Source organism: Prorops nasuta, unplaced genomic scaffold, assembly GCF_024137725.1.
Source record: "Prorops nasuta isolate Cenicafe-Biocafe unplaced genomic scaffold, Cenicafe_Pnas_1.2 PNAS00015, whole genome shotgun sequence".
Classification (NCBI taxonomy): Eukaryota; Metazoa; Arthropoda; class Insecta; order Hymenoptera; family Bethylidae; genus Prorops; species Prorops nasuta.
Window position 1 is genome coordinate 5,213,688 of NW_027116812.1, and position 24,508 is coordinate 5,238,195.

General features: G+C 43.5%; 1 protein-coding gene across 5 annotated transcripts in view; it reads left to right on the forward strand.

Annotated features, from left to right (window-relative positions):
• The window catches only part of Ten-m (teneurin transmembrane protein Ten-m), a 388,572-nt gene that overhangs the window by 284,857 nt on the left and 79,207 nt on the right, over positions 1-24,508 (forward strand). Inside the window, exon 3 of one of the 5 annotated variants that reach the window (XM_066736569.1) lies at positions 12,023-12,082. The exons of the other annotated variants lie outside the window; for them this stretch is intronic. Within the exon in view, the coding sequence (XP_066592666.1) occupies positions 12,054-12,082 (29 nt within the window). The 5' untranslated portion in view covers positions 12,023-12,053. The remainder of the gene's footprint in view (positions 1-12,022; positions 12,083-24,508) is intronic. 5 annotated transcript variants of the gene reach the window in all.

A 24,508-nucleotide genomic window follows, 5' to 3' on the forward strand; every position in this document is an offset into this window, starting at 1 on the left:
TTTCCAGGTAAATGCAATTATCATAATTCTAGCCTGAAAATGCAGGTGTATTATACTCGATTCCGAGTAGCCGTCCCTTATTTGGTCGAGGAAAAGGAAAGCACTTGGAGCATTGCCAAAGATCGATCGAGGACCCATCAGCAGCGATAGGGGCGCCCTCTCGGCTCGTCAGATTCGTTTTTCGCCACTGGTCAGCTTTCCACTTTCCACGAGGCTAAACCGTTCGATATTCGTGTCTGCGAAAACCCCACTCGCCGGAGATATCCTAACCCAATTCCCAGTTCCTCGGCGAGCACGCGATCTTCCACGACCCTCCAGAGTTTTGCCGCATATAAGAGACTATACCGACTTAACAGCTACGATTACACCCAGCCTATACCAACGATGCGGAGACACCACAGAAATTCCTGCGTCAAAATGCAGAGCGCGCGAAACGGACTCGATGACTTCGATTATTCCGCGTGTATGTACAGTGAGCTCCAGCAGTAACCTGACTAGATTGGCGAAACTAATTAGCTGGATGATGAAAACCACCGCGGCGCCAGCTAGCAGGATACACACATCCCGAGGGATCATGCAGTAATGTTGATCTTGATGTAAAGTGAAATCCAAATTAAGCTGGATTGCGTGTATTTGTAGCTCTTCATCATTTAGAGGCTTCATATTATTTCACTAGTGATATTTACTCAACTTCTAACACTGTCTGTATAGAGTTCATTCGAAAAACATTAGGGAGTAGATCAATGAAACTGCCCAATAAATATCTTTAAACTGCTCGATGCTTCGTCGAGTGTTTAGGCTTTTTACGTTATCTGTAATTGTATAATATGGGAACTCTTTCAGGAAGCAGCATGTTTATATAATAACGACAGAATTGTGAAATTTCAAGGTTTATTATCGCATTGGTTTCCAGCGTTATAACGGTTACCAAACCAATCAATAGGGAAATTAGTCAGGAATCGAGAGAATAAGAGAGGTCTGGCACTAGAGGTTTGCATGAACAATGCTACGAGAACGAGAGACTCTTTATTTCCTATATATATAAATACATAAACTGTGCAGGAGATTTTATATCAAGCATATATAGGATTCGTTTAGGATCATTTAGGATTCTTTGCATTTCCCCCGAGGGGGGACGTCAATGGGGAACGTAAGTCAGTGCATGGGAATGCGGTAAGATTTGTGGTTCTGCGGGCTTTCGTGGAATAGGATAATTGTCGAAGTACTGGCTTGATATACACGTAACGTTAAGGACTCGAGGATAGCGGCAGGGCTGGACCAATTAGGTGGAGAATCGTGCTTGGTTAACGAAAGGGGGAATAGGTATATATATATATAATATAAGTTAAAGTAAGAGAGGGAGAGAGAGAGAGAGAGAGAGAGAGAGAGAGAGAGAGACAGCAGGTCTCTCGAAAGGGGGTCGAAGTAATAACGTTGATACGAGGGCTGGTTGCTATAGCGTTTACTGGTACACGAAGCTATGTTGCTGGAGGACGATGAATAGCCTCTTTGATCTACGTTTGCCCTACGCGCTCACTCGCTTACTCGCCGGCCGGCCGGACTCGCAGTATATTCCATCCGGTGAGTTCGCGTATTCTTTGAGTCGCAGCGCCCTCTTCCCTCGCGCACTGCCTATTTTCTACTCGATACCTGCCGCTCCCCTACCTTCCACTTACCCCATTGTCAACAGTACGATAGATTTATCGATATATCGCATCTCCAAGCAAAGCTAATCTCTTCCATCCAATCCCCCGACGACGATTCATTGAACAAACTCCAATCCATGAAATCATTAAATTAAGGCTGGAAATTTTACTCGGACGAATTTCTCGATCGGCCCATCTGATGGAGAAAGATTAGCTTTCACGTAGCATATATTACATTACGATCCGTCTGTCGTGGATAACATAATTCGTTAGAATTATTCATGGGTTGTGAGTAAAAGGTATAGCGAGGGAGAAGGAGCAAGCGAGAGGAACGGCACAAAGCATTCAGAGAAGGAAATTACAGGAACAATGGCGATACGTAAATCCATTATAGTATTTAGCAGAAAGAAAAACGGCGGGGAGAGATAAGTTTCCCCGGCAGGAGAAGGAAGGTAATCTCGTGAAGTAGCGGAAAAACGAAAAGCATTTAATCAGGGGGCGAGTAGTTGAAAGAGTTAATAGTCCTTTGTATCTCTTGGCAAAGCCATTGAAACGTTTTGAGGCTGCTGCTGTCGCGTACAATACGCGCGACATCTCGACAGACTCGCTTCCAATGCTCGGCATGTGGCTTGCGCGAAAGAAACAATGAGCTACCATCCAAAGGATAGTCCCGATATCGAGCTACTCTGCGCTCCCCCCCGCACTCCTTGCCTAACAGCCAAACTACATTACTCTACCATACCCACACCAACCATCGTGTAATCAGCATTACCTCTCGAAATTCTTTTCCTATACTTTCTCCTATCTATATAGACTCTTTTCTCTTTCCTTCACCCTCATGACCCTTAACTCGCAATTACTTCAATCCTTTTGCCGCGTTCGCATATTTTAACCCTGCACCGATTCTCATCTTACGCGTGGACGTTGCTTATTCGTATATTTTTACGAGCCTTCTTTTCTACCCCGGAGACTTTTTTTCTACTTACTTGATCAATAGCGGTAAGACGGCTCCGCTCTGCTCATCGTTCGATTTATTTCCGTTTGTATTTTCGGTGATGGCGAAGGCCATTGCCCCGGGCTCTTAAAATCAATATCTGCACAAGTCGCAGAGATTGAAAATGAAAAGCGCGAGGATGGGTTTATTCGGTGGAGCCCTTAGCACGAGGTCAAGAAACGTTTTGGTATTTCGGTATAATACGTAGCTATATATATACTATAACCTTCCGTTAGGGGTAGGGTGACCCCTCCCCAAGGCTTGTTCGGTGCTCGGAAGGATATCGATCTGTGGTTACTGCAAGAAACTCAAGGTATAACCGGGTCGTTGGCGGTGGTCGTTCGCGGTGCTCCTTCCTTGCTCGTTTTGCATCTACGGGGTAATGAAGCAGCAGTTTGAATTTCCGAGCGAGGCACCTCGCTCGCTATCTCAGCCCCTTCAGACCCCGACGAACCTCTCCACGCTTCTCCAAAGTAGACCATCTCGCCTTTGCTAGACCCTTTTCCCTCCCCCCCCCCCCCCTTCTTCCTTCGCTACTACCCCCTTCACCCACTCATTCTCCGGACACGGCTTAGATAACCGTATTATAATGCAATTACACCTTAATTTCGACCTGTTGGCAACTCCTCCCTCCAACTCGATACTTTATTACAACTCAGCAACAAAAATCCTGGATCTCGAAGACCTTCGAGATCAGCCCCGTCACTCTTTTCTATATATATATAAACGCAAAAAATTCTTTTTTCCAAATACAACGAATGTAAATGATATGAATTAATTATGTGTAGAACGCACCTGCTACCTTTCCTCGAAGACACATCGACGATCAAGATCAAGCAGAGCAGAGGAGGAAATGGTTTCCGAATTAGGTAAAGTGCAGGGCCGCACCTGCGCACTGCGACCCGGTGCCCGAGATTCGCACGGCCTTGTATGTGCGGCTCTTATGGTGCTCTCTGGACAAAAATTAATTCCCTTTGCAAAACACTGTAATGGAACAGGGTTTTCCATGCCGTGAAACTGGCGGCTTCTTTGTGGCAGGAAGTAACGACTGGTAATTATTCTTGAAATGGGATACGCGGTCTTCCGATGCCGAAGGCAGGAATTAGATCAAGCAGGCCAAGTCAGGAACGAAAACGCATAAAAACGTCCGGATTCCGTGGCTTCTTCGTTGGAGGTTTGGCAAAAAAGGTTTTAATTTCCGGTGAAAAAACCAAGAGAGACCGCACGCGTGCGCAAACGTTCGAGTTGCCGGGGCTGAAATAAATTACCCGAAGCGTGTGTCTGCATGCTTCTCATCGATATATGACTCTGAAACTTTTCTTGCATCTGAAATTTTGAATACCTTACCACACTCTCGATCCTCCATGTGTCTCGCCTGTAATTATACATATACATATATCTGCATCACGATATCCGAGGAATGTTTCAAGCCAAATAATATTGAATTTTTAGTCGAGCAGTAGGAATTCTCTCTGGGTTTATTGGGAAACGCTGAGATGGCTGAGTAATGAGAACCGTTGATCTCCCAGCTGACGGGAGAGAAGGCTTGGCCTTGACAAGGAAGCTTGAACGTGTTACGGTTCAAGAAGAAAGTGAACGAAAAGATATTGAAGAAATAGCTGCTGAACGAACCGAGTGCTGTGTCCTGCTGACAAAGTCCTATAGACGTTTAAAAAAATATTTTTTATACACCTTTTTTTTTTAGCTGCGCGTTCAATTGTCGGCCCGCCTGTTACACGGTAGCTATATATACGAATAAACATTAAATAAACTCTATTCATTATATAAATTTATTATCAAGCTGCGAAACATAGTTCCAAAGTTCTTGCGTGCAGCTGTGAGATTAAATAGATCAACAAGAACCGTGATGCACACTGTATATACGTGAATATAATCATCGATCTGTTCTAACTATATCTTCAAAGTAGCCTGGTTTCTACCCGGAACAAAAATTCATACGTCTGTCTATTCTCGCAGAATTTCCCACGTTCGGTTGAATACTGTCGGATATCGATTTGGCGCAAGAGAACATTTTTTCTCGCAGGACAGATTTATCGCGAATCTTTTGCACGATTTTGTTTAAGTTTCGTAGTAGGCGCAGAGAGAAGAGCGAAATTCCGATATGAGAAGCTATCAGTGAGTATAGACAGAGGATGAGGGAGGAGAGGAAGCAGTAGCCACCATTAATCATTCTCGATATCGTCGAAAGGGGCATCGATCTTGCGACTTGCGGCTTCGCGTTATTAATATAACGACGAGCCGAACGACGACAGGCGGCTTTGTGCTTGGACGTTCGTTCTTAATCAGCGTTGCTACTTAGCTCGCCTTTACCATCGATGATCCACGATGATATCGAAAGGCTTCAATAATCGACGCCTCGTCCCTCGACAGAAATTAATTTCTACGCCCTCGCCTCCAGCTTTTAAAAAAGACACAACAAAACCGACAATCTTGCAAAATATTTTCTAATCGCTAGACATTTCTCATCGCCATCTTCCAGACTACTCTCCCCAACTTTTTCTCTTCATTTTTACCCATTCTTCAAATTATTCTTTCCTTTATTGACCTTCCATCGATCAAAGCTTGCTTCATTAACCATTTATCGGAACATTATTTCACGATTCTTTTTCTCCCCGCATTGATTCCAATTATCGACTTTATTGTTTTGATTTATATTTATGACCTTGTTAAAAGTCATCTATTTTCTACTTTACTTTATTTTATTTCGTTAATTTCATCTCGAGGATAATAATTAATAATAATTGATCGCTTATGGACGACCTTAATATTTTCATGGGTCGTTATTTGCGTACTTTCAGCGGGTTTTACGCAGCATCCATTGCAGATGACTATTATAAATAATGGGATCGGTGATAATTAACTCACCATCACCAGTGCAGTTAATGCACGCGTCGTTGTGCGTGAGACCGTATCGATTTTCATTATTTGGCCGGACTGAAAAGCTCAATTGGCCCAAAACACCGGATATTGAACAGCGTAACCAGAATTGAACGAATTTTTCAGGAAGCCCTGAAAGAACTGTATACTCTATAGGTATCGATCTCTTTTAAGTCCTCGTCCAATGTTATTATTTCATTTTCGACAAATATAAGCATGCCACTGTGTCTACAAAAAAAAGGACAAAAAAATGAGAGAATCGTTTGAGTTTGTATTAAGGGGTCTATCGGTGCACAAACAGCGTTTGCGACTGTACAGTATCAAAGCATACTCCGCACCAGTATTTTACCACGGCGCGTCCACTGTTAATTTCGCGTGTGTCCTGTAGCAGACTTGACGCTTTAGGCCTCTGTATCGCCGCGTCTACACGATAGTCGTCGCTAAATCGGAAATTCCTTTTGCCCCCAACGCCAACGTCAAAAGGGCTTTGGAACTTGAAAGTGAATTTTCCACAAGTAGGTATATAATACCTTCGGCAATTTTTTCCACGATATTTGACCAGACGAGGAAACATCTACTAATTTTATACCTGCAATGCACGAAAGCAGTCTGATAAGTTTAAATAAAAATTTTAAAACACACCCATTTACCTCGTTATATACACTAAAATTGTATAACAGTTTCCTTTCGCGTTAAACGCGGACCAAAGAATCGAAATACGTAGGCGCGCGTTGGTGTACGAATTTCAAATGATAACATTTCCGGCCGATCTTCCGTGCTCGGTCAATTCAGTTTCCGCCACATAATTAACCGCTATCAGTGCCAAAAGATAATTAACTAATACTGCCATAACGAAGCTTTGTCACTCGATTGCGTCACTCTTCCTTAAAATAGCAAATCCCTGTATGAATAGCAGCAACGAGAGAGATAATAATAAAGATAGTGTAATAAAAGTGTATTGTATTAAAATTGATTAAGAAAATATAAAAAGAGAATTAGCTGATAGACGAGAAAGTGAGAAAAAATTGAAGCCGAGTTAGTTTGAGACGACGTTTTCCGAGCTGGAGGAGTTCGGAGATAGCTATATCGAGCTTTATAAGTTGAACGTCGAGGATTTACGAATGGCGAAGAAATCGAGCAACGAGCTAGCAGTGGGGAGGTCAGAGCGGAGATGAAAGGAGGCGCGCAAGTTGTCTCTGGCAAAGAAAAATAAAATTACGACCGAGAGAACGACAACAGTCACGCGCTTCTGGACTATTAATAAAGGCGCCGCGTAGTTTCGCGGGATACTCGCTCTTTCCGTTCTCTGCTTCCACTCTTTTCGTTTCGCCCACTCTTCCGCCCTTATCAACCACCCCGCAAACTTCTATCTTGCTTCCGTTCCATTTTGCTCCTCTATCTCTCCAGCCGTAATTATCATCGGCCCACCTCCCTTCTTATTTATTCATTTAATTTTATTTCTTCATTCAATCTTTTCCAATAAACTTTCCTCGAATTTATTCTTTATGTTAAATCTAGGTAGCGATAAACGATATAGCAGCTCGCCAGAAAATTGCTCAGTCTATATGTATATATATGTATATAGGGTAGGAGCCAGGGATGAAGCATGAAAGCGAGAAAAAAGTTTTGGCAATACTCCGTTAAGCACCCTTAATCGCCGAGCTTCCATTTACGAATTATTATAAGCTTTTCTGTCTCAGCCTGGGTATAAGTGCGCTGTATAAAGCGAACGCGGGGAAATGAGTACAATAGGGGGATGGATGGCTATATGGTATAGGTGTACTACTGTAGCAAGATATAGCTTTAGCCATCAGTAATAATGCAAAGCTCTAAAGTTAGCGTTTTCTCGATACACACCATGTACGTCCACGCGCAAAACGTACGCCGCAATTGCATGGCAATATCTTACTGCGTTGGATGGATGGAAAGGGAATCGTCGATGAGACGAAAGGGCTCAGCCGATATCCGTGTTTAGCTGCCTCTCACGCTCTCCTACAATCCGCAGATATAATATAGTTTGCTATATATATAGCGTACACTAATACCTAGCTCTCCCTTGTAAGTGTGTATCGACAGGATCCTGCACCGATATTAGTAGTACAATATCTATAAAATATAATACGTACGTCAACTTGCTTTCCGTCCTTCTCAACTCTGGAAATAGATTTTCCACTGATTCATCCAGAACACTCGTGTATTCGACGTAGCTTAATCAACGCAATGATTCATCGCAACGATTATGAAAGCCTCCGAACAGAAACGACGAGACTTTAGAAATGCGAGTTCTGACAAAAATTATTATTTCCATCTCGAACCATAGCAAGATATTCTTCTACTCACTCTCCTCTCTCTCTCTCTCTCTCTCTCTCTCTCTCTCTCTCTCTCTCTCTCTGATAAAACTTAATTAAATTAGCGAGCGAATTCCAAGTGTTTCTCGCGTTCGTAGAAATATTTATTTCATCTTATGAAAATGAATATTCATTCGCATCGCGTGCTTTATCCAGAGAGAAAAAAAAAGTCTAAAAATTCCAAGGAGCCAGTTTAATACGATGCGAAGCGGAATAGTATAGAAGGTAAAGGAGAAAAAGGAAGTCAGTGGAGAGTGGTAAAATGAGTTACGCGACTTCCGGGAGCAGCAGTAGAGACCGCTTTATCACGCCCGTAGCTTTTTGGGTATGGTATGATTCGCGAAGCCGACGGTCACGAATTTATTTTTAATTAACGTGCAAATGAAAGCAGAGTGACAAGCGCGTCTCCCTCTTATCGGGATCGTCGCTCGCTCGCCTGCAGATTATATATATATATATATATATATATACATATTTACACCGCGTTGGTTTATCCGGGAAATGACGCAAAGGCGGTCGAAACCGATAGCCTTCTCGGGACATTTCGGCCGATAACTAAGTATTGCCGACATCGGTAGTTCGTAATGACCGACTTGGGTCTCCTGATTTTAATCTTATCCGAGCTGGCAGCATGGATGTGGCTACACAGACGCATTAACGTCACAGCTTGTCAAGCTTGCCTATTCAATTTGCCTCAAAGGGTTGCCCTACGAAGGGTGGCTTTGAAAAAATTCCCCTTGGCAACGATAACACCGTCCGGGACTCCATCGTCGCTGTAACCAATTCATCGATCCCATTGCACCTTGAACGTACGAGCATGTGGATATATGTATATATATATATATATATGGGAAAACTTGGATTGTTGATCTTGTCAAATAGAGCAAATTTCTCCCTCCGGTCTCCTGTACTTGCCACCCCCGTATATACATATATAGTCCCGCGTGATATCATATCCGCGATAAATCGGCAAAAGCGAATTATATCCATCGAATAGTACGGGAGGAGATTCCTGCGGAAAATTGTTGCGCGCGAGAGGGGAATTAACTTTTTGTCAATAAAAAGTGCCTACGGCTGAGAATATTTGCGCAATACGCGCGGCTTTATTACATTAATTAGCGTCGCTGATAGGGAGATACGTGCGAAACACGTAACGTTAACCCATTAAATCGACCATTTCCGTCTAATTAATCGACGATTGATGACCCTGCGCAGACTGGATGCGCTGCTATGGATGATTCACGCGAGCCTCGTTCACCTCCGCCGCTGACGGCGCCGCCGGCACGCAGAGGCCAATGCGTCTGACGTAAACTGCGACGCCCTCGTCGCGCGAGGGCCTCGGCAAATATATTGCAAATTAGTGCCTGGAAATGCTTCTGATTTGATTACGCCACTGTAATCCCGGCCAGCTAATCATCTCTCCAGCCGATGGCACGTGGATCTCCAATACGATCTTACGTCTAAACGCCATACGATGCTCCAACCTCAATTCAATTTAACCTATAACGGGCAAAATCCAATATGGCCATGCAGTGTAACGAGCGTGTGCGATTGACAATTTGACGAGAGGATTTTCAGAGACGATAGCGAAATGTGTCCTCTCGACCGACTGTCGGCCTCTTAATTTCCTCGCAATTTACTCAATACGCCGCTGCGTATACCCGGTATTCCCCGCGAAGGGACTAGACCGGAACCGGAAGCCGCTGAAGGCGGCGAAGCTCGGCTCGGGCCCCGAACTTGTCCGTGACAAAAGTTGTACCAGCTTTTGGAAAGTTTCTGGCGGGCTACGATGCTATATATATATATATATATATATAAGAGCTAGGCATGAGTGACGCGTAATTATTAATCGTATCCGAATAGAAGGCATTCGCCTATCGAAGGTTATATATATAACCGTGGTAGGATACTGCAAAACTTGAACACGCACGTTCGAACAGCATATTCCGACGCTAATTACTTGGAAAAAGAGGGTGTGCTGGGTATTAAAGCGGAAGACAGAGATATGGACGAAAAAAAAGTCGATCGATCTTGCGAATCGTTCAGGCTGCACTCTCGACGATAGCGGCACGCGAGAGTTCATCGATTCTACCAAGAAATCAAATTTTAATCAGTGACCAAACTTCCAATCGAGTTCCGTTCCAGGACGAAAAGAAGCAATTCTCGCGAAAAAGCAATTACCGACTGACCCAGTTTTTCAAAGCCGTAACGCCAGTAACGAAATAGGAGGACAATTTGGCTTTAATGCGAGAGTACCAGTGGTAAAATGTGATTTCCAGCGGATATGGAATAATCGCTTTTGTTGTTCGATTTTGTCGCGATTCGCTATGCGAGATCCGCGAATAAATTGAACTAGTGGGCCATCGGGCTTTCTCGCGTGGCGTCGTTTCTCGTTTTCGAGGAGCGCGAGGGAGGAATTGTTTAGCAGGGATTAATCGTCAGAACGGAAATCGTTTGGCGCTAGCGCCAGGGATGGTGCAGCTGCAGCTGTCTGTACACGGTCTGCTTAGCTCGACACGCCGGAAGGTTGCGACCTAGGGCAACGGATTGCTGCATAAATGCTGCCTGCCCGTGCTGCTTCAATCTACGCGCGCGTATGTGTGTAGGTGTGCACGCTACGTATATATATATATATAGAGGCTAGGAGAGAAGGGAAAGCGAGAAACACGCCAAGCCCACCCTGGAAGAACAGGAACTGCCGTTCTGCTCATGCGCATACCGCGAATAGTCGCGTCGCCGTACTAACACTAACCTTTCCTCTCTACATTCCTTCAATCCACCTGCTCTTACGAAATCATTCGATAAACAGCTCTGCGAACCTTAACATATTAAATCATAATTATTAAACATGAGGATCGTATATATTTATCTTTATAATAAATGTGATTAGTATTCGGAAAACTTTTTCCTTGAAGAAAAGTGGCAGAAGATGAGCTTTTCTCGTGAATGAATATTTAAGAAGGTCGTTTCAAGGATACGAATAATTGCAGTGATATCCTATACAGACGCAAATATAGATCAGGAGGATTTAGTTTAAATCCTGGCAACGCTGTGTATTAATGAAGCGCGCTCCACGTTAATGTAGAATTGATTCGCCTCTGTTTGTAGTCGGAGAGTATTTCATTTAACAGAAGCGCCATATATCGAAAATGCAGCTCGTGGGCGAGAATTCTGCTGATTGCAGTAATTAAGACCATTAATAATTATGGTGTTAATAGCGAATGCGCGGGCGAGTGTAACGACGATGCCGAATAGATGCCAGCTGTGATAGTTGTGTGTGCTATAAAATAAATATAATATCTATATCTATATCTGTATATATGTATAATATATATATATATATATATAGACACAACGCCCCTTATCCGTCGCGTTTGGTTAATGCATACATACATACATATGCATAGGTGTGAGTTAATTTGGAAGCACGAAGGTTGCCAATCAACGCAAATGGGAAGTTGCGTTGTCTAGAATTGATTTTCGCAAGAAGCCTCGCTAATTACTGTGGAAATTCGGGAGGTAATAATTTCGGTTTGGAGAAGGAGCCGCTCATTAGCCGACGGGAGCTAGGAGAGATTTTCCTGCAGTACGTGTCCGAAGCAGACTCGGTTTGCTACGAGGCTCGACGCTCGGCGCTCGACGGCCGACGGACAGCTTCAATGGCGAGCAACGATGCGTGCAACGTGCGGCAGCGACGTTTTCTGCCGCGACCTTCGCCGCAACCACAGCAAAGCCTAACCTCCGCCCTCCTGCAGCTCCCGTTAAACGGAAATACGCCAACGAGTAGTATCGGTTAACAGACCACCGCCGTTTACATTGTCGAGACTTAGGCGGAAACCGCAGAACGTCGCTTATTAAACCAAGCACTAATTACATTTCGATATAAGCCAGCAAGCTGGAAAAGCCAAATCCACCAAAAACCTCTGCCTCGCAGCTCTCAATCTTATACCCAAAGCCTCATCACTTTCGGCAGACACTCGTCAAAGCCACCCACCCACACCCTTTACTCTCTTTTGCTAATTAATAGTCTATCAATTATAAAACATCTATTTCGCGTCTATGTGTGTTTTGCAATCTTAACGCGTCATCGCTTGTTCGAATAATGAAGTTTAATTTTCTCCCTCTTTCTCTTTCAGGTGAGTTGACCATCGTTGGCTGACATCTTAAATGGTTGGAGTTGCAAGAGACGAGTGCCTGTATGTAGCTATGTTTTTTTTATTATTTTTATTATTATTTTAAGTTTTGCATGCTATCTTTAATCTCGCGACACTACACGTTTGTGCTTTATGGTTAGTTTTTTTCTTTCTTTCCTGTATTTTCTCTTTCGAGAGATGTTGTATAATTCAAATCTGTATATATATAGCGTCAGTTGACAAGGGGGATAATTGTTGACCGATGGTGAGGACGTTTGAAGCACGCGCGATAAATGTTTGCACATAAAATCAGGCAGGTATGTAACTAGCCGGGGAGAGTCAGGCGTGATTTTCTCGATCGTTAAACCGCGACGATTCGTAGCACGAAAATGGCGCCATTACGCATAATGTTATCTGGCTAGGAGTTGGAAGCATCGGTGTTTGATCTGCTCTCAACCTGCAAACCCAAAATCGACTAGTCTCATTATCCGCGGAAAACCGTCATCACCCCCTCTCAGCCCCCTTCCCTCGACGAACCCACCCCAGCGCCATTTCGCACCTACCCTTACCGCCTTTACTCACCTCTCGCATTATCGATTGCCCCGAGCACCGATTTCACCGTAGCTATGCACGCCCCACCCTATCGTCGAGTAATAGCAGTGATTACCAAGGGATCATCCCATTACTGCCTGCTTCAGACTTATAACGAGACTTTTCGAGCCCCCGATTCCACCCTTCTTACAAGTATCACGTGTCCTTTGTATCGCTTTGCATCCTCTGCTGGAACATACTTTCCATCAACCGATCTCCCAGCAGTCATCGCGTATCCAATAGAAGAAAATTGTCAAAAATCAAGAAATTAGTTGTGCAGCAACATCTGCTTCCTATGTGTCAGGCTTGTCGTATATATATATATATATATATATGTATACTTTTCTATCGATATTAAAGTGATGAATTTGCTAATTCCCTTCTGGAACAACGTACATATGCCTGGAGCAAGCTTCCCCTAACTAAAGTAATAGGGATGATTAGGAAAGGATCATCCCGTTAGTGGGTACGCGAGGCTCATAACGAGACTTTCCACCCCACCAATTCCCCGCACGATTCACCAATGCCACTCGTCTACCTTCCCAGGAAAGGAGACAAAGTATGTAACCGCCTTTCTATCAGAAGTGTCTGGAAAGTTTACCACGTGCGTCGGCTTGGTAAAAAGTTCCGAGATAATTGCATTCCCGTAATTGGAAGTCGACTTCGAAGCTGAGTTGTCTTCTCAAATTTATCGATCGACCGCACTATTGGATTCTTTCCGAATCGCGCGAAGGATCTCGCGAATATCTGCTCCTCTCTCTCTCTCTCTTTCGACATTATATATGTATAGGGGAGAGAGCCTTGTATATATATATAGCTTGGAATGCTTTTGGTTCAATTGTTGCTGTAATACCTTACTGAAAATAGTTTATTAATATTCTTTTATGTATAGTGGAGATTGGGGATAGTTGACTATATGTTTCTGTTGATCAACTTGTACTAAATTTGCAGCATGTATTTCATTGAATTGTATAATATCAAAAGAATTCATATATATATATATATATTTACGTATTGAGTTTTAGCCTCGCGGTCTCCCCTATACTATTTATTTTTCAAATTTCATTCATAAATTTTGTATGATTATTTAATCGGTAGATTCTTCAGATTTAAAAAAAAATTAAAAATGTCTTAAAGAACAAGGCTCTCCTCTAACCCATACATAAAGAACTATAAAGGTGTATTGTATACCATTTTGTTATTTGGAGCAAGATTATAGCAACCATAGGGTCGCGCGATTAATATTTCAAATACGCTGATAGTTTTACACGAAAGTTTCTTACAGCTATTATATTTTTTGATCGGGACAAAGTTTAATCGATATCTTCAGCACGCGATACATTCGGAATGGCAGATAAAGCGATAGTATAATAACAGACATGAGAAGGATTCGTAGATTGGATTGATTGATAGCATTTATAGCGTGACTAATAGATATGCTTCTTCAACGGTAATAACCTAATAGCAAGGCAATGCTATTACGAAAATCCTGTATTACTAGAGCCGATAAGCTGGAAAATTTAAACGCTTGCTTCGCGAGAATTCAGAATGCTTCAAATATTTAACGCTCCGGCTCAGACAAATAGCGAACGGATTCAATTAATTTCACACCTATAACGCTCATAATCAAAACTTTCTTATAAGAACGGTTATTAAAAGGCTTAACAATGGATTATTCGCCGTGCTGTAACCTATCCCTTTTTTGCTCTATTGATAAATTCTTACGAAAGCTCTTGAACCGGTGCGGGGTTCTCGAGCGTTTTATTTTCATCGATTAATGAGCTAATAATGCTGGTATCGTAGGATGGGGAACGCCGGATGATAAATGATAGCACTAAAAAATTACGGGAAAAAACAATGTATAACATTCCGCGCCTTTGTTAAAGCGTTCTATTGTTCTTTATTTCCAAGGACAATCCATCCGGCCATCTGCACCTTCGAAAGCAGATCGGTCAGGGGGTGGAGGTGTAATGATTAATGAGCGCGAGAAATTTTGATTATGACGGGCCTGTAGGGTGGCCCGTCATGCGACTGGATGATGAATCATTTGTAACCTCCAATCGGAGGGCGGAAAAGAAGCTGCGAATACATAAACCAGCCACAACGAAGGATATATATACGTATATATATATAATGGGTACAATGATTTCCCGAGAAGTCGACAAATCGTTCCAAAGCTGTACGATCGTGATTTATGAAGGAGCGCGTCCACGAAAAAATTGGCTAAATTAAATGTAAATATAGGATAATTTGATCAAGTACCGCAAATAGTATAGCTATACAACCTGTATAGCTTTCATTGTCGTTATATTTAATCATTCCGCTTAAATGGTGAATTATCGAATTTCGCCACGGAACAATTAATAATGTTCTCGTGGATGCAAAAGCGAAAAACATTGAAATGATATTTGTGGTTGAAACAACCGAACGGTTATATATAGTTATATCTTTGATTTCAACTATACCATCCGTTCTGTATATATGTACATATATAGAGTATAGTAGACTACACTATATGCGATTATAAGTTTCTGACATTTGGTAAATCCTTGACGGACCAGAGCTGAAAGTGGATGCAGTTTGGATGTTGGTTGAGGGAGTGGATGATGGGTGGCAGGGAGGAGGAGTAGAGGATTGTAAAGAGGATCGAATCGAGTTACGGGAACCGGAGGCTTATCTCCACGCGGCAATTCGGTATAATTAATCCTTCCAGTCGACGTTGCGACGACCTCGGCGCGTTCAAGTCATCTCTTAATTAACCAACGACAATGCTTGCTTAATCGCCTTACGTGTCACAATTAGCGCGCCTTCGCGTTGATTACCGCGAAGAGATTGCACAAGCTGCCGGGTATGAGGAGTCTAAATGAGATTCGCGCTTATTTTGCCAGCCCTCGAAAGAGAGCTTAATAATAATTCTCCCACCCTCTCCCCCACTCCGTTACTCCCTCCCCGACAAGAAGACGATGGTTTATTAACGATGAAAGCGAAATTGAGCACAAAGCGTATTTACGTCACATTAGGAGGTATTAATTTGCGCGCGCTCGACGGTGTCGAGCAATTACGCCGCTGTGTTAGTCATTATATTACCTATACGTGTGTGCGCGCGCGCGCAAGTTACAATAAGCCAGGACCGGGAAGCAATTAAAAGCGATTATAACGTGGTCAAAAAAATTCGCTGGCTTCCACGGCTCGCCTAATATATCCAGTTTCTTTCGGAAATGATTTTTGTCCAAGCGTGAAATTCATTGGTATATGAGATATTTAGTGCTTAAGCGCGATAACCGCTCGCGACAATGACTCGATTGTGCCACTGGCTGCAGCCCCTTCGCGCGCGCGCGCGTTTCTTCTAAATCGCCCGAGCTAAAATTATCCGCACTCGTCCTCTCGTACGTCGCGCTTCTTGACCCTTTTTGATCTCCCCACCATATATATATACATTTTTTGCATAGCCTCTGGTGTGAAAATATACTCGACGCCTTTATTTCAGGCTCATCCTTATCGCGAAAGTTATCGGCTAACTTGGCGTTTAAGCCATTGCGTGGTAAATCAAGATTTGTAGCCCGCATCTGTCAGAGAGTTCGGGCGCATCGACATTCTCGCGGAATGACGCACTCGCGTAAATTTTTCGTCGACGCTCAAGTGGCAACGAAGCCTTTTTTCCAGCAAAACAGTCAGCGAGGCTTCGAATCGACACCAGCTGGCAGCTCGCTCTCTCGCACACAGAGCTCCCACTGTTCGCTCTCTCAAACTTCATTTCCAGCGAATTTGCCACGGAATGCCATGCGTGGGCGAGAGTCACGACAGGCTAACGTTCAATTGTTTATCCAAGCGTCCGTGTATAAATATTCCTATCCCCTTCTTCCAAAGCCCAGCAGCTTACGAAATTTTTCTATCCCGAGCTCGGATTTATTCCGTGCCAAAATCTAATCCTTCTCAGAAGATCCTTCATATATATATATATATATACTTTTATTTTCCAAGCACCATTATTATCGTATCTTTGGAAGACATCATTAAACTTCAACTTTCGCTGCTGTTCTTCAAATAATTCCCAGCTCGTTTCTCCAGCAATAGACCAAAGTTGAGATTTTTTTTTTGGATTGATAAACGAAAACTTTGTAAGACTTTAAGAATGACGAGTTTTTTGCAAATTTCGTCGAGAACTGAAAGGGTATTAACCTTGACGGATTATAGCGAAGAGAAAGCTGAGGGATCCGTGAAGCAAATAAAAAAACAAAATGGTCGATCAAATGACGTCATATTTCGCATTGAGATAATTTTCGTAGAAGGGATGATCGAAGATGGCGCATTTGGCAAACTGTCACGCTCGTGAGGCTATCATAAATTTATAAGTGTCCGTGCGATCTTTTAGAGCTCGGCAGCAAAGCGTTCGAGGAACAGTTTATTAGTTTTCTCCGGCTGCGCTTCTTTGTCAGCCACTTTGATGTCGAGGAAACTAATTCGCGGTACCGAAATAAATATCGTTCAGTAGACAAAGATGAAACGGTAGCCTGCATAATAGATGCGCGGGTTAAGTAAAGCACGTATAGCTGCAAATAAAACACAGCAAGAATTATAAGAATGTGCATACGTATACGTTAATGGTAGACAAGAGAAAGATTCTCTGTAAAAACTCGAAGAATAATATTTTTGCGAGAACAAGAGGTAAACCAAATGATTGCTGCGAATTGCGACGGAGTGACAATAGGAGATTGTCAAATATTAGAGAGAAACAACGGAGGACGAAGAGGGTGAGGCGTAGTCCGCACAAAGCGTATCTATCTGGTCCACCAGTGGAGAAAGTGGACAAAAAAAAATCGATGATAAATTGAAAAGAAAAAAGTTACAGCGGACTTGTGTGTGACGTATATCCGTGAAGGCATATATATAAGCAAACATTGAGTTGGCCGAGGATCGACTGTGGGACCAGCCACCAGGACGACTGGAGAATCTCTCGTAAATTTTTTGCCTTCTTTTTGTTGTTGCAGCGGCGACCACGGGTTTTTGCATTGGTGCACCGGAAGTGGACGAGTCGCTAGGGAGTGGCGCGCGCCTTGTATCCCTAGGGATTTAGCGCTGGCCTCCCTGTCGTCGTCGTATAAAGGGTTGCCCACGGATGATGCAGTGCCGTGTTTATTGCGTCCTATTTGCTCCTCCGCCATCAGCAAGCCGCAATAGCGCCAGAAGCTCAATCTGCACTCACACGAGGGCCCTCGTGCGAGAACTTATACATATATACGTATGTATATACGTACGCTATTCCAGAGATCCCAGAATGTGTCAGGCACGCGTACAATTGTCTTCTGCCCCCCCCTCCTCTTCTCCTCCCTTCCTCCCTCTCCTACCCACCTCCCTCCAACACACACTTTCCTCGCCGCGATTCTTCCTATGTATGTTTCTGTGTATTTGGCCATGAATACCGGTGTATAGGTGCGCTGAGCTGGCTCAACTCTCGCTCTGCAGAAACTAATTACAGCGAACCCTGGCTTGTTGGTCGAGGGAGTGCAATGTTTTCGTTCTTGTGCCCGCCGGTACGTACACCAGTTCCGTTTTACAGACCCCTGTTTCTCTCCCTCCTTCTCTCATCCTTCTCTTCCTCCGCCACTATTTCCCCCCGTCGATTCTTTCCGGTGTCTCGCGATATATACGCTCTTGCGCTGCGAGATCCGCCACGAAAACTTGCGCCTTCGGCAAATCAACGGTGAAACAATTGAAAAGGAGAGATAAAGTGGATGAAGGGAGATGACGTTGTAGAACGCGGATCGCTTATCGTTAAGTCACCAGATATTTTTTTACTGTTTTCTCTCTCTCTCTCTCTCTCTCTGTTCTATTATCCGACACTGTTTTTGCTCCTTTGAAGGTGACCGTGCACGGGAGTAAAGAGAGAAAGGACGAAAGGGCCGAATGATTGATGGGTAGTCGACGATTGAAAATCCCGTTGGTGTCTGCCAGTGGAATTTCTCGTTGGAACACGAATCTTCCATGTTCCTTCCATTCTCCCTCTCCGAAATTCTAACATACATTTATGATATTATACGTCTGTTAAAGCGTGGTAGTTATTACTGTTAGACTCGAACGTCGGAATAGCATGATGAGCAATTATCCTATTGAATTATATTTTCCCTGCTCGCTATAGCTCTCACGTAAGTCGAAGTCTCTCGTGCTGCAGCACTCTGCCGGAACCCATCCACTCGAAAAGCTTCAATACCAATCAGCAGTAAACGATAAATATTTCTAGCTTGTGTGCAATTATAAGTTTTGACGAAAAAATCGAAGTTAAGGCAATTACGTTATTGGTTTATGCCTATCCGTTCGACTAATACTACAGACTAAATCCTGAAATAGCTTTGTAGAATATTAGCTGGAGCAGATTATTAGTGAAAGAGGAATTTTAAGAGTCACTTTATCAGTATCGATCGTTTATAATCTCTGCAGTCGTATTTGGCCTCGAGTGCTTATATTTACTGTATTTATAGCACAATCAAAAATAGATTTAGATAGCTGTTGATACTGTTGCCGTTGCTGCTGCTATAAAAAGGTCTCTCGGTTAGTAGTGAAGTTGCTGAAATCGGGAATCAATAGTTCCGCGAGCGTATAATTCAACTACGCTCTCGTATTATGAAATTTCAACGACGACTAAACTTTTATTGAGCCTTGAATGTCAACTTTACGGGACGTTATTGTCATCGAAACACCAATAACCGATGTTTCTATTTCATTCGGAGGAATCAGCGACCCTTCGCGTCTACTCGCCATTATTCACAAGACACACACACACACACACACAGCTCGCTCTAACAAATACTATATATTTATTGTATCGTATTATTATTATTAAGCATTAGTAGAAGCGACAACGTAGCTTTATAATGCAGTGGCTTGAATGTTTTATTGAAACGGATGGGAAAAGTTTGTGGGTAATACGAGCAAGTGAAAGTAATGAAAAATGAAAGAACGGAGGGGGGAGGTGGAAAGTTGGAGAATTGATTTTCTTCGTCACTTATGGTTCGAGCAACCGTAGATCCAGCTAGCAGCCACTACACTGCGAGTCAAATACAATGCTGGTCCTTTATTCATCGATATGGTTTATGGTCCGCGATGATGCAGCTCTTCCCCATTTCGAGGGTGCTTCGCACTCGAAAAGTTGCTACACGCTCCCACTGGGGCTTGCCAATGGCTGATAAACGATAAGATGGACGTTGCCAGGAGGATAACATCTATACAGTATACTATAGTATATATATGTATATACACACTGAAGCCCGACACTCACACCAGATATCAACCCGTAGGTTTATCTGGATAATCTTGGTCGTAGTCAGATACTAACTGAAATTACCGTTAAGATTACCAATGCCGATTGCAGATACCACTCGATATGAGATCGGTGAAATAAATTAAGATGCAGCGGTGCTCTCTGATCTATAAAATATTCCCATTCATATACGTCACACGATATAACACCCTGTGTATCATATTTCCCTGACGGCTCGTTTCTTCAGACTCGAATTTGTTCCTTTCTTATTCCTTTCTTTTTCACTTTTTGCTTTTTTCTTATTTTCTTTCTTTTTTTTTTTTTGGTAAAGTTCGTATTATTAGCCTGGGACGAATGGCGAAGCTGGTAAGATTAACGAGTTTCGCAATGTAATTCTTGGGAAGGAGGGGTAAATCAAGCTGTGAGGAGTCCGGGGGAGTTGGTCCAGAAAATTTTAATCGCTGGCGAATGGGAGAAGGCGCCGCGACCCAGGGCCTGCGGGTCCATGAAGGGTTTAGGGGGCGGCGATTAATGCGAGAATAACGCGAGAGCGCACGAATAGCCCAAAGGCACCTAGAGATTTCAGAGTGTGTGTATATACATGAACTCTGACTGCTATACGAGCACCGCGGGTATTGTTATCGCTGCGCCAGCTGCCAACCCCGGTTTTACCTACGCTTGCGTATCTGCGTGTGCGTATCTAGAACCCGGAACTGCGCCGCCGTCCACACGTACACAGCTACAAAAGCCCTGTACATATATATATATATATATATGCCACGCTACACGAAGCGTGCAGTATGCAGGTTGCTCCAGGATAAGGAAAAAGCACGAGGCGCGAATGGTCCGCAAAAATTCAATAAAATCTTGAATATCATATCCAGTCGAGAGAAGCTCTACACAAATTTAGAAGGATTTCTTCGAGTGATTTTATAGTGTTGCACATTTTCACGTAGATTTTACTACCCTTTGTTTAGGCTCCTTACGTTTTTTGCATGCCCACGACTCTTTCAGTCTGCTCTCCCCCGGCTGTGTGTGTTCTTTTTCTTTTGACTCGTTGCTTTGGGCAGGAACTCGTTTGCTATACGTTCTGCGAATGCACGCTTACACGAGGAAATCCGTAAGGGAATTTTTATGAATTTCCTCGCAAAGATGTTGAGATGGGATTGGCTTTTGTGAAAAGCTGCGTGTGGGTGTGGGTATAAGGTTATAGCACGTAGCCGCCCACACAAGCGAGTCCAATCGGGTGTGCTAGCAAAATATATATATGCTATATTCGCATTGGCCTGCGGCAGAATTTTTGCGCAAACGCTTCTCCACGCTGGTGGCCTACTGCCACTAATTATCGACTCGTACACCAATCGGACACGTTCTGCACAGCCAGCACTATACATATATATATATATATATATACTGTACTCTTTTGCCATATACCAAAGAGACCCTCGTCCTACGATCCAGTCGCAATCTACACTTGAAAGGATTTCTCAGCCAGAGTCTTGCTTAGAAATCTTAAGAGTCTGTGTATAGGCGTATATACGCTATTTTCATATACCCATCCTCCCACGTTGACCTTTGACCTCGCGGAAGAAAATTTCTAAACTTTTACTTTTTTTAATTTCTCCTACTCGCCCATAATCGTATATAAAACCACGTTAAATTTCTTCAAATCGTCACCATAGCTGTAATACTATATATAGTTTCTCGTATCATCTATATATCCATTGCTTGAAATGTTGGAATTTCTCTAGGCGTACGAATCGAAGGTTAGAAAAACATCGTAACGGCACGCAGCGAGGAAGCTCAGTCAGTCGCCTCGGTCGGGACTCGGGCGGGAGTCGTGAGCGGTGAGTGGTGCGAAAGTTTATGAAACGCGCGTGCCGGGATCGCGCGCGCGTGTGACGTGGCCGATCGATCCGTCATGGCGTCAGCCTGAAACCCCATAAAACGCTGGGTAATGATATTCATATATCGCCGGAGTCACAATGCTCCAGTCACGACGATGAATGCCAATATACAAGATGAGTCAACGAGCAAATCCCGCGGGTAAAACCTTTTCCATCCCCCTTCCTGCCCTTTCTATTCTTTGGCCGTTTCTCCACGCGTCGAATACCCCTGAATTATTGTACTTCGTCCTGCAATATCATTGTCCTCCGTTGATTGCTATCGTTTATTTCTCTGCAGATTTTCTTAAATCGACAAAAGTTTCCGTATATATAGCATATATATGTATAGTATGGTTATATCGAAAAGAGGCGAGGCAGGGGTACGTTTAAAGGGATATAGATTCCGTTTGGCGTATATATATATATATATATATATACTAATCGAGCGAGAGTGAACTGCACACGGGACTTTTACTTGGGATATTGCAAATATTTGCGAGACCGCGAGGTAGCCCGGGAAGGCCGCAGCACGTTTCCTCGCGAGGAATTCGAGGCAGTAGCGGGCGTAATTTGCGGTTTCGAATAAGAAAAGTACACGCGAGAAGATGGGATTTCCGGGCAGTGTGCGGTCTTCGATAATCGGGAACAAACTCGATTACGGGGGAAATCCGTGCTCGCGAGGGAGATATCGAGCATTCTTTTCGTCGAGCCGAAGGTGATCGATGAGCTGCAGACGGCACGCTGGGGTGGCTGCGCCAATAAGAAGAAGTTAATGACGTTGCAACTGACGGGAATTATCTGCCGAATTCTCTCTTCTCGAAAGGCTCGCTCGTGCATTAAGGGGATATACACCCGACGCACACCGTATACCAATCCTCCCTCCCCCCCTCTTCTACCCCCTATATACTACGTGATACCGAAAAGATGCTTACACGCGCAGAAAAGAAAATCGCCAACCCCACATTCCGAACCATATCTTGCAGAAATTTCTATCAAACTCTACATATATCCCCCAATCCACAGCCAGCAATAATATCTCCTCGCTATACGTGAGTATATATATATATATATATTTAATAGAAAAAAGTACAATTTGCTACTATATATATAACAGCCGGTTATATTTTATACGAACCACGATAATAGTTGCTTGGCAATATTTTCAAAGATGGATTGGAATTTATTTGGTGCAAGAATTTGCGATAAGAGAAAAAAGTGGAAAGGACGCGGTGAATTCTGCATGTTCCTTTGCGGCTGCTAGGAGTCCCAGGGGAGTGGAGGGACGGAGGGGGATGGCACTTTCGACGGTCCATTTCGTAGCTGTCAATTTCGCATACGCGATATTTCATTACGAACGGCGGTCAGAGGGTCGCCGGCCTTTTCAGTCCCCAGGCACTGATCGAGTCAGGAACGTGCTGGATTCTGCACAAGGGGTCTCTTCCCTCCTGGACTATCTTCTATCAAACTTCCAACCCCTTCATTGAAAATACTCGACGTATGTGTGAACGAGAGACGCTTCGGATCAAACCTTCAAGGATTCTTTTTGCAACAGCGAAAAAGGGCAGGAAAAATGGTGTAGGAAGGCGATATAACAAAAGATTTCCAGGAAGAGCTAGGCTACCTAACACACACACACACACACACACACACACACATATATATATATATATATATAGTTTATCCAATTGAAAACAGTAAGAGGCAGTAAAAACAAACAGGCTTGTGTAAACAGGAGCAACGAGAGGATTTCAAGGATAATAAAAAGCCAAGTTATTTCGCGAAAGTGGCAATTATTGTGAGGGAGTAGCGAGAAAGAGTTTATCGTTGATTTGCTAGATGCTTGCTGGTTAACGATGTTTTCCGTTAGCCGATGCGGTCCAGAGAATATTTGCGAGCAACTGGAGGAATGGGAATCGTAAAAATATGAGGGGCCAGTCGTAAAGCGTAATCGGCGATTAAGGTTGGCGTGTCCGGAGGCCACGCGCGGGCAGGTGCGAAGCTTTCTCTCTCGGTTCTTTTTCGCCCCCGCAGGACCTCGACTGCAGCTTCGGCGATAAAGCCAAAATCGTAAAACTAACGCCACGGACCTCCCGTCGCGTCGAGCAAGATTCTCCGATCGAAATCTTATTCCCAGTGGGAAAAAAGGATTGCCAGAGAAATTATATTGAATAAGCTTGAGAAATTATAATTTTACAGCGGAAATCGCAATAAAAGCCTATGCGGGATATTGGGATAATTCGAGCAAATGGAATAAATACCAGCGGTCGATGCAGGTGCTTTATAATAATTTCAAGACTCGCCGCGGTTGTAAAGATGGCTTCGGGAGATGATGACGTTGGTACAGAGGCCGAATACCTGAGTCGTCGTAAAATGTTTAAAGGATTCGCAATCAAACGGGCGAGCAGGAAGAATGCTTTCGGCATTGGCCACTTATGAGCAGGTGCGACCGGATAGAACCTTTTTTTATCTCTCCATGGCGCGAATGAAAAAAAAACGATAAAAAGGGGGAATCGTAAAAGTAGCGGTACACACTGCCGCCCCGCGCCGAGCCGCGCCGCGCCGCGCTGCCCAAAGGAGAGATCGAAATAAAATCTTTACCAGCTCTGATGAAATTACGATAAGAGGCTCGTTTTTATCGATATTTCTTAGAACGACGAATAAAATTAGTTTGTCCCTCGTCGATGAAGATGCGACATCTTTCTTCCTTCTTGTGCATTATATATATAGTAAAATAAGATACTTTTCGTCGGGGGAAGG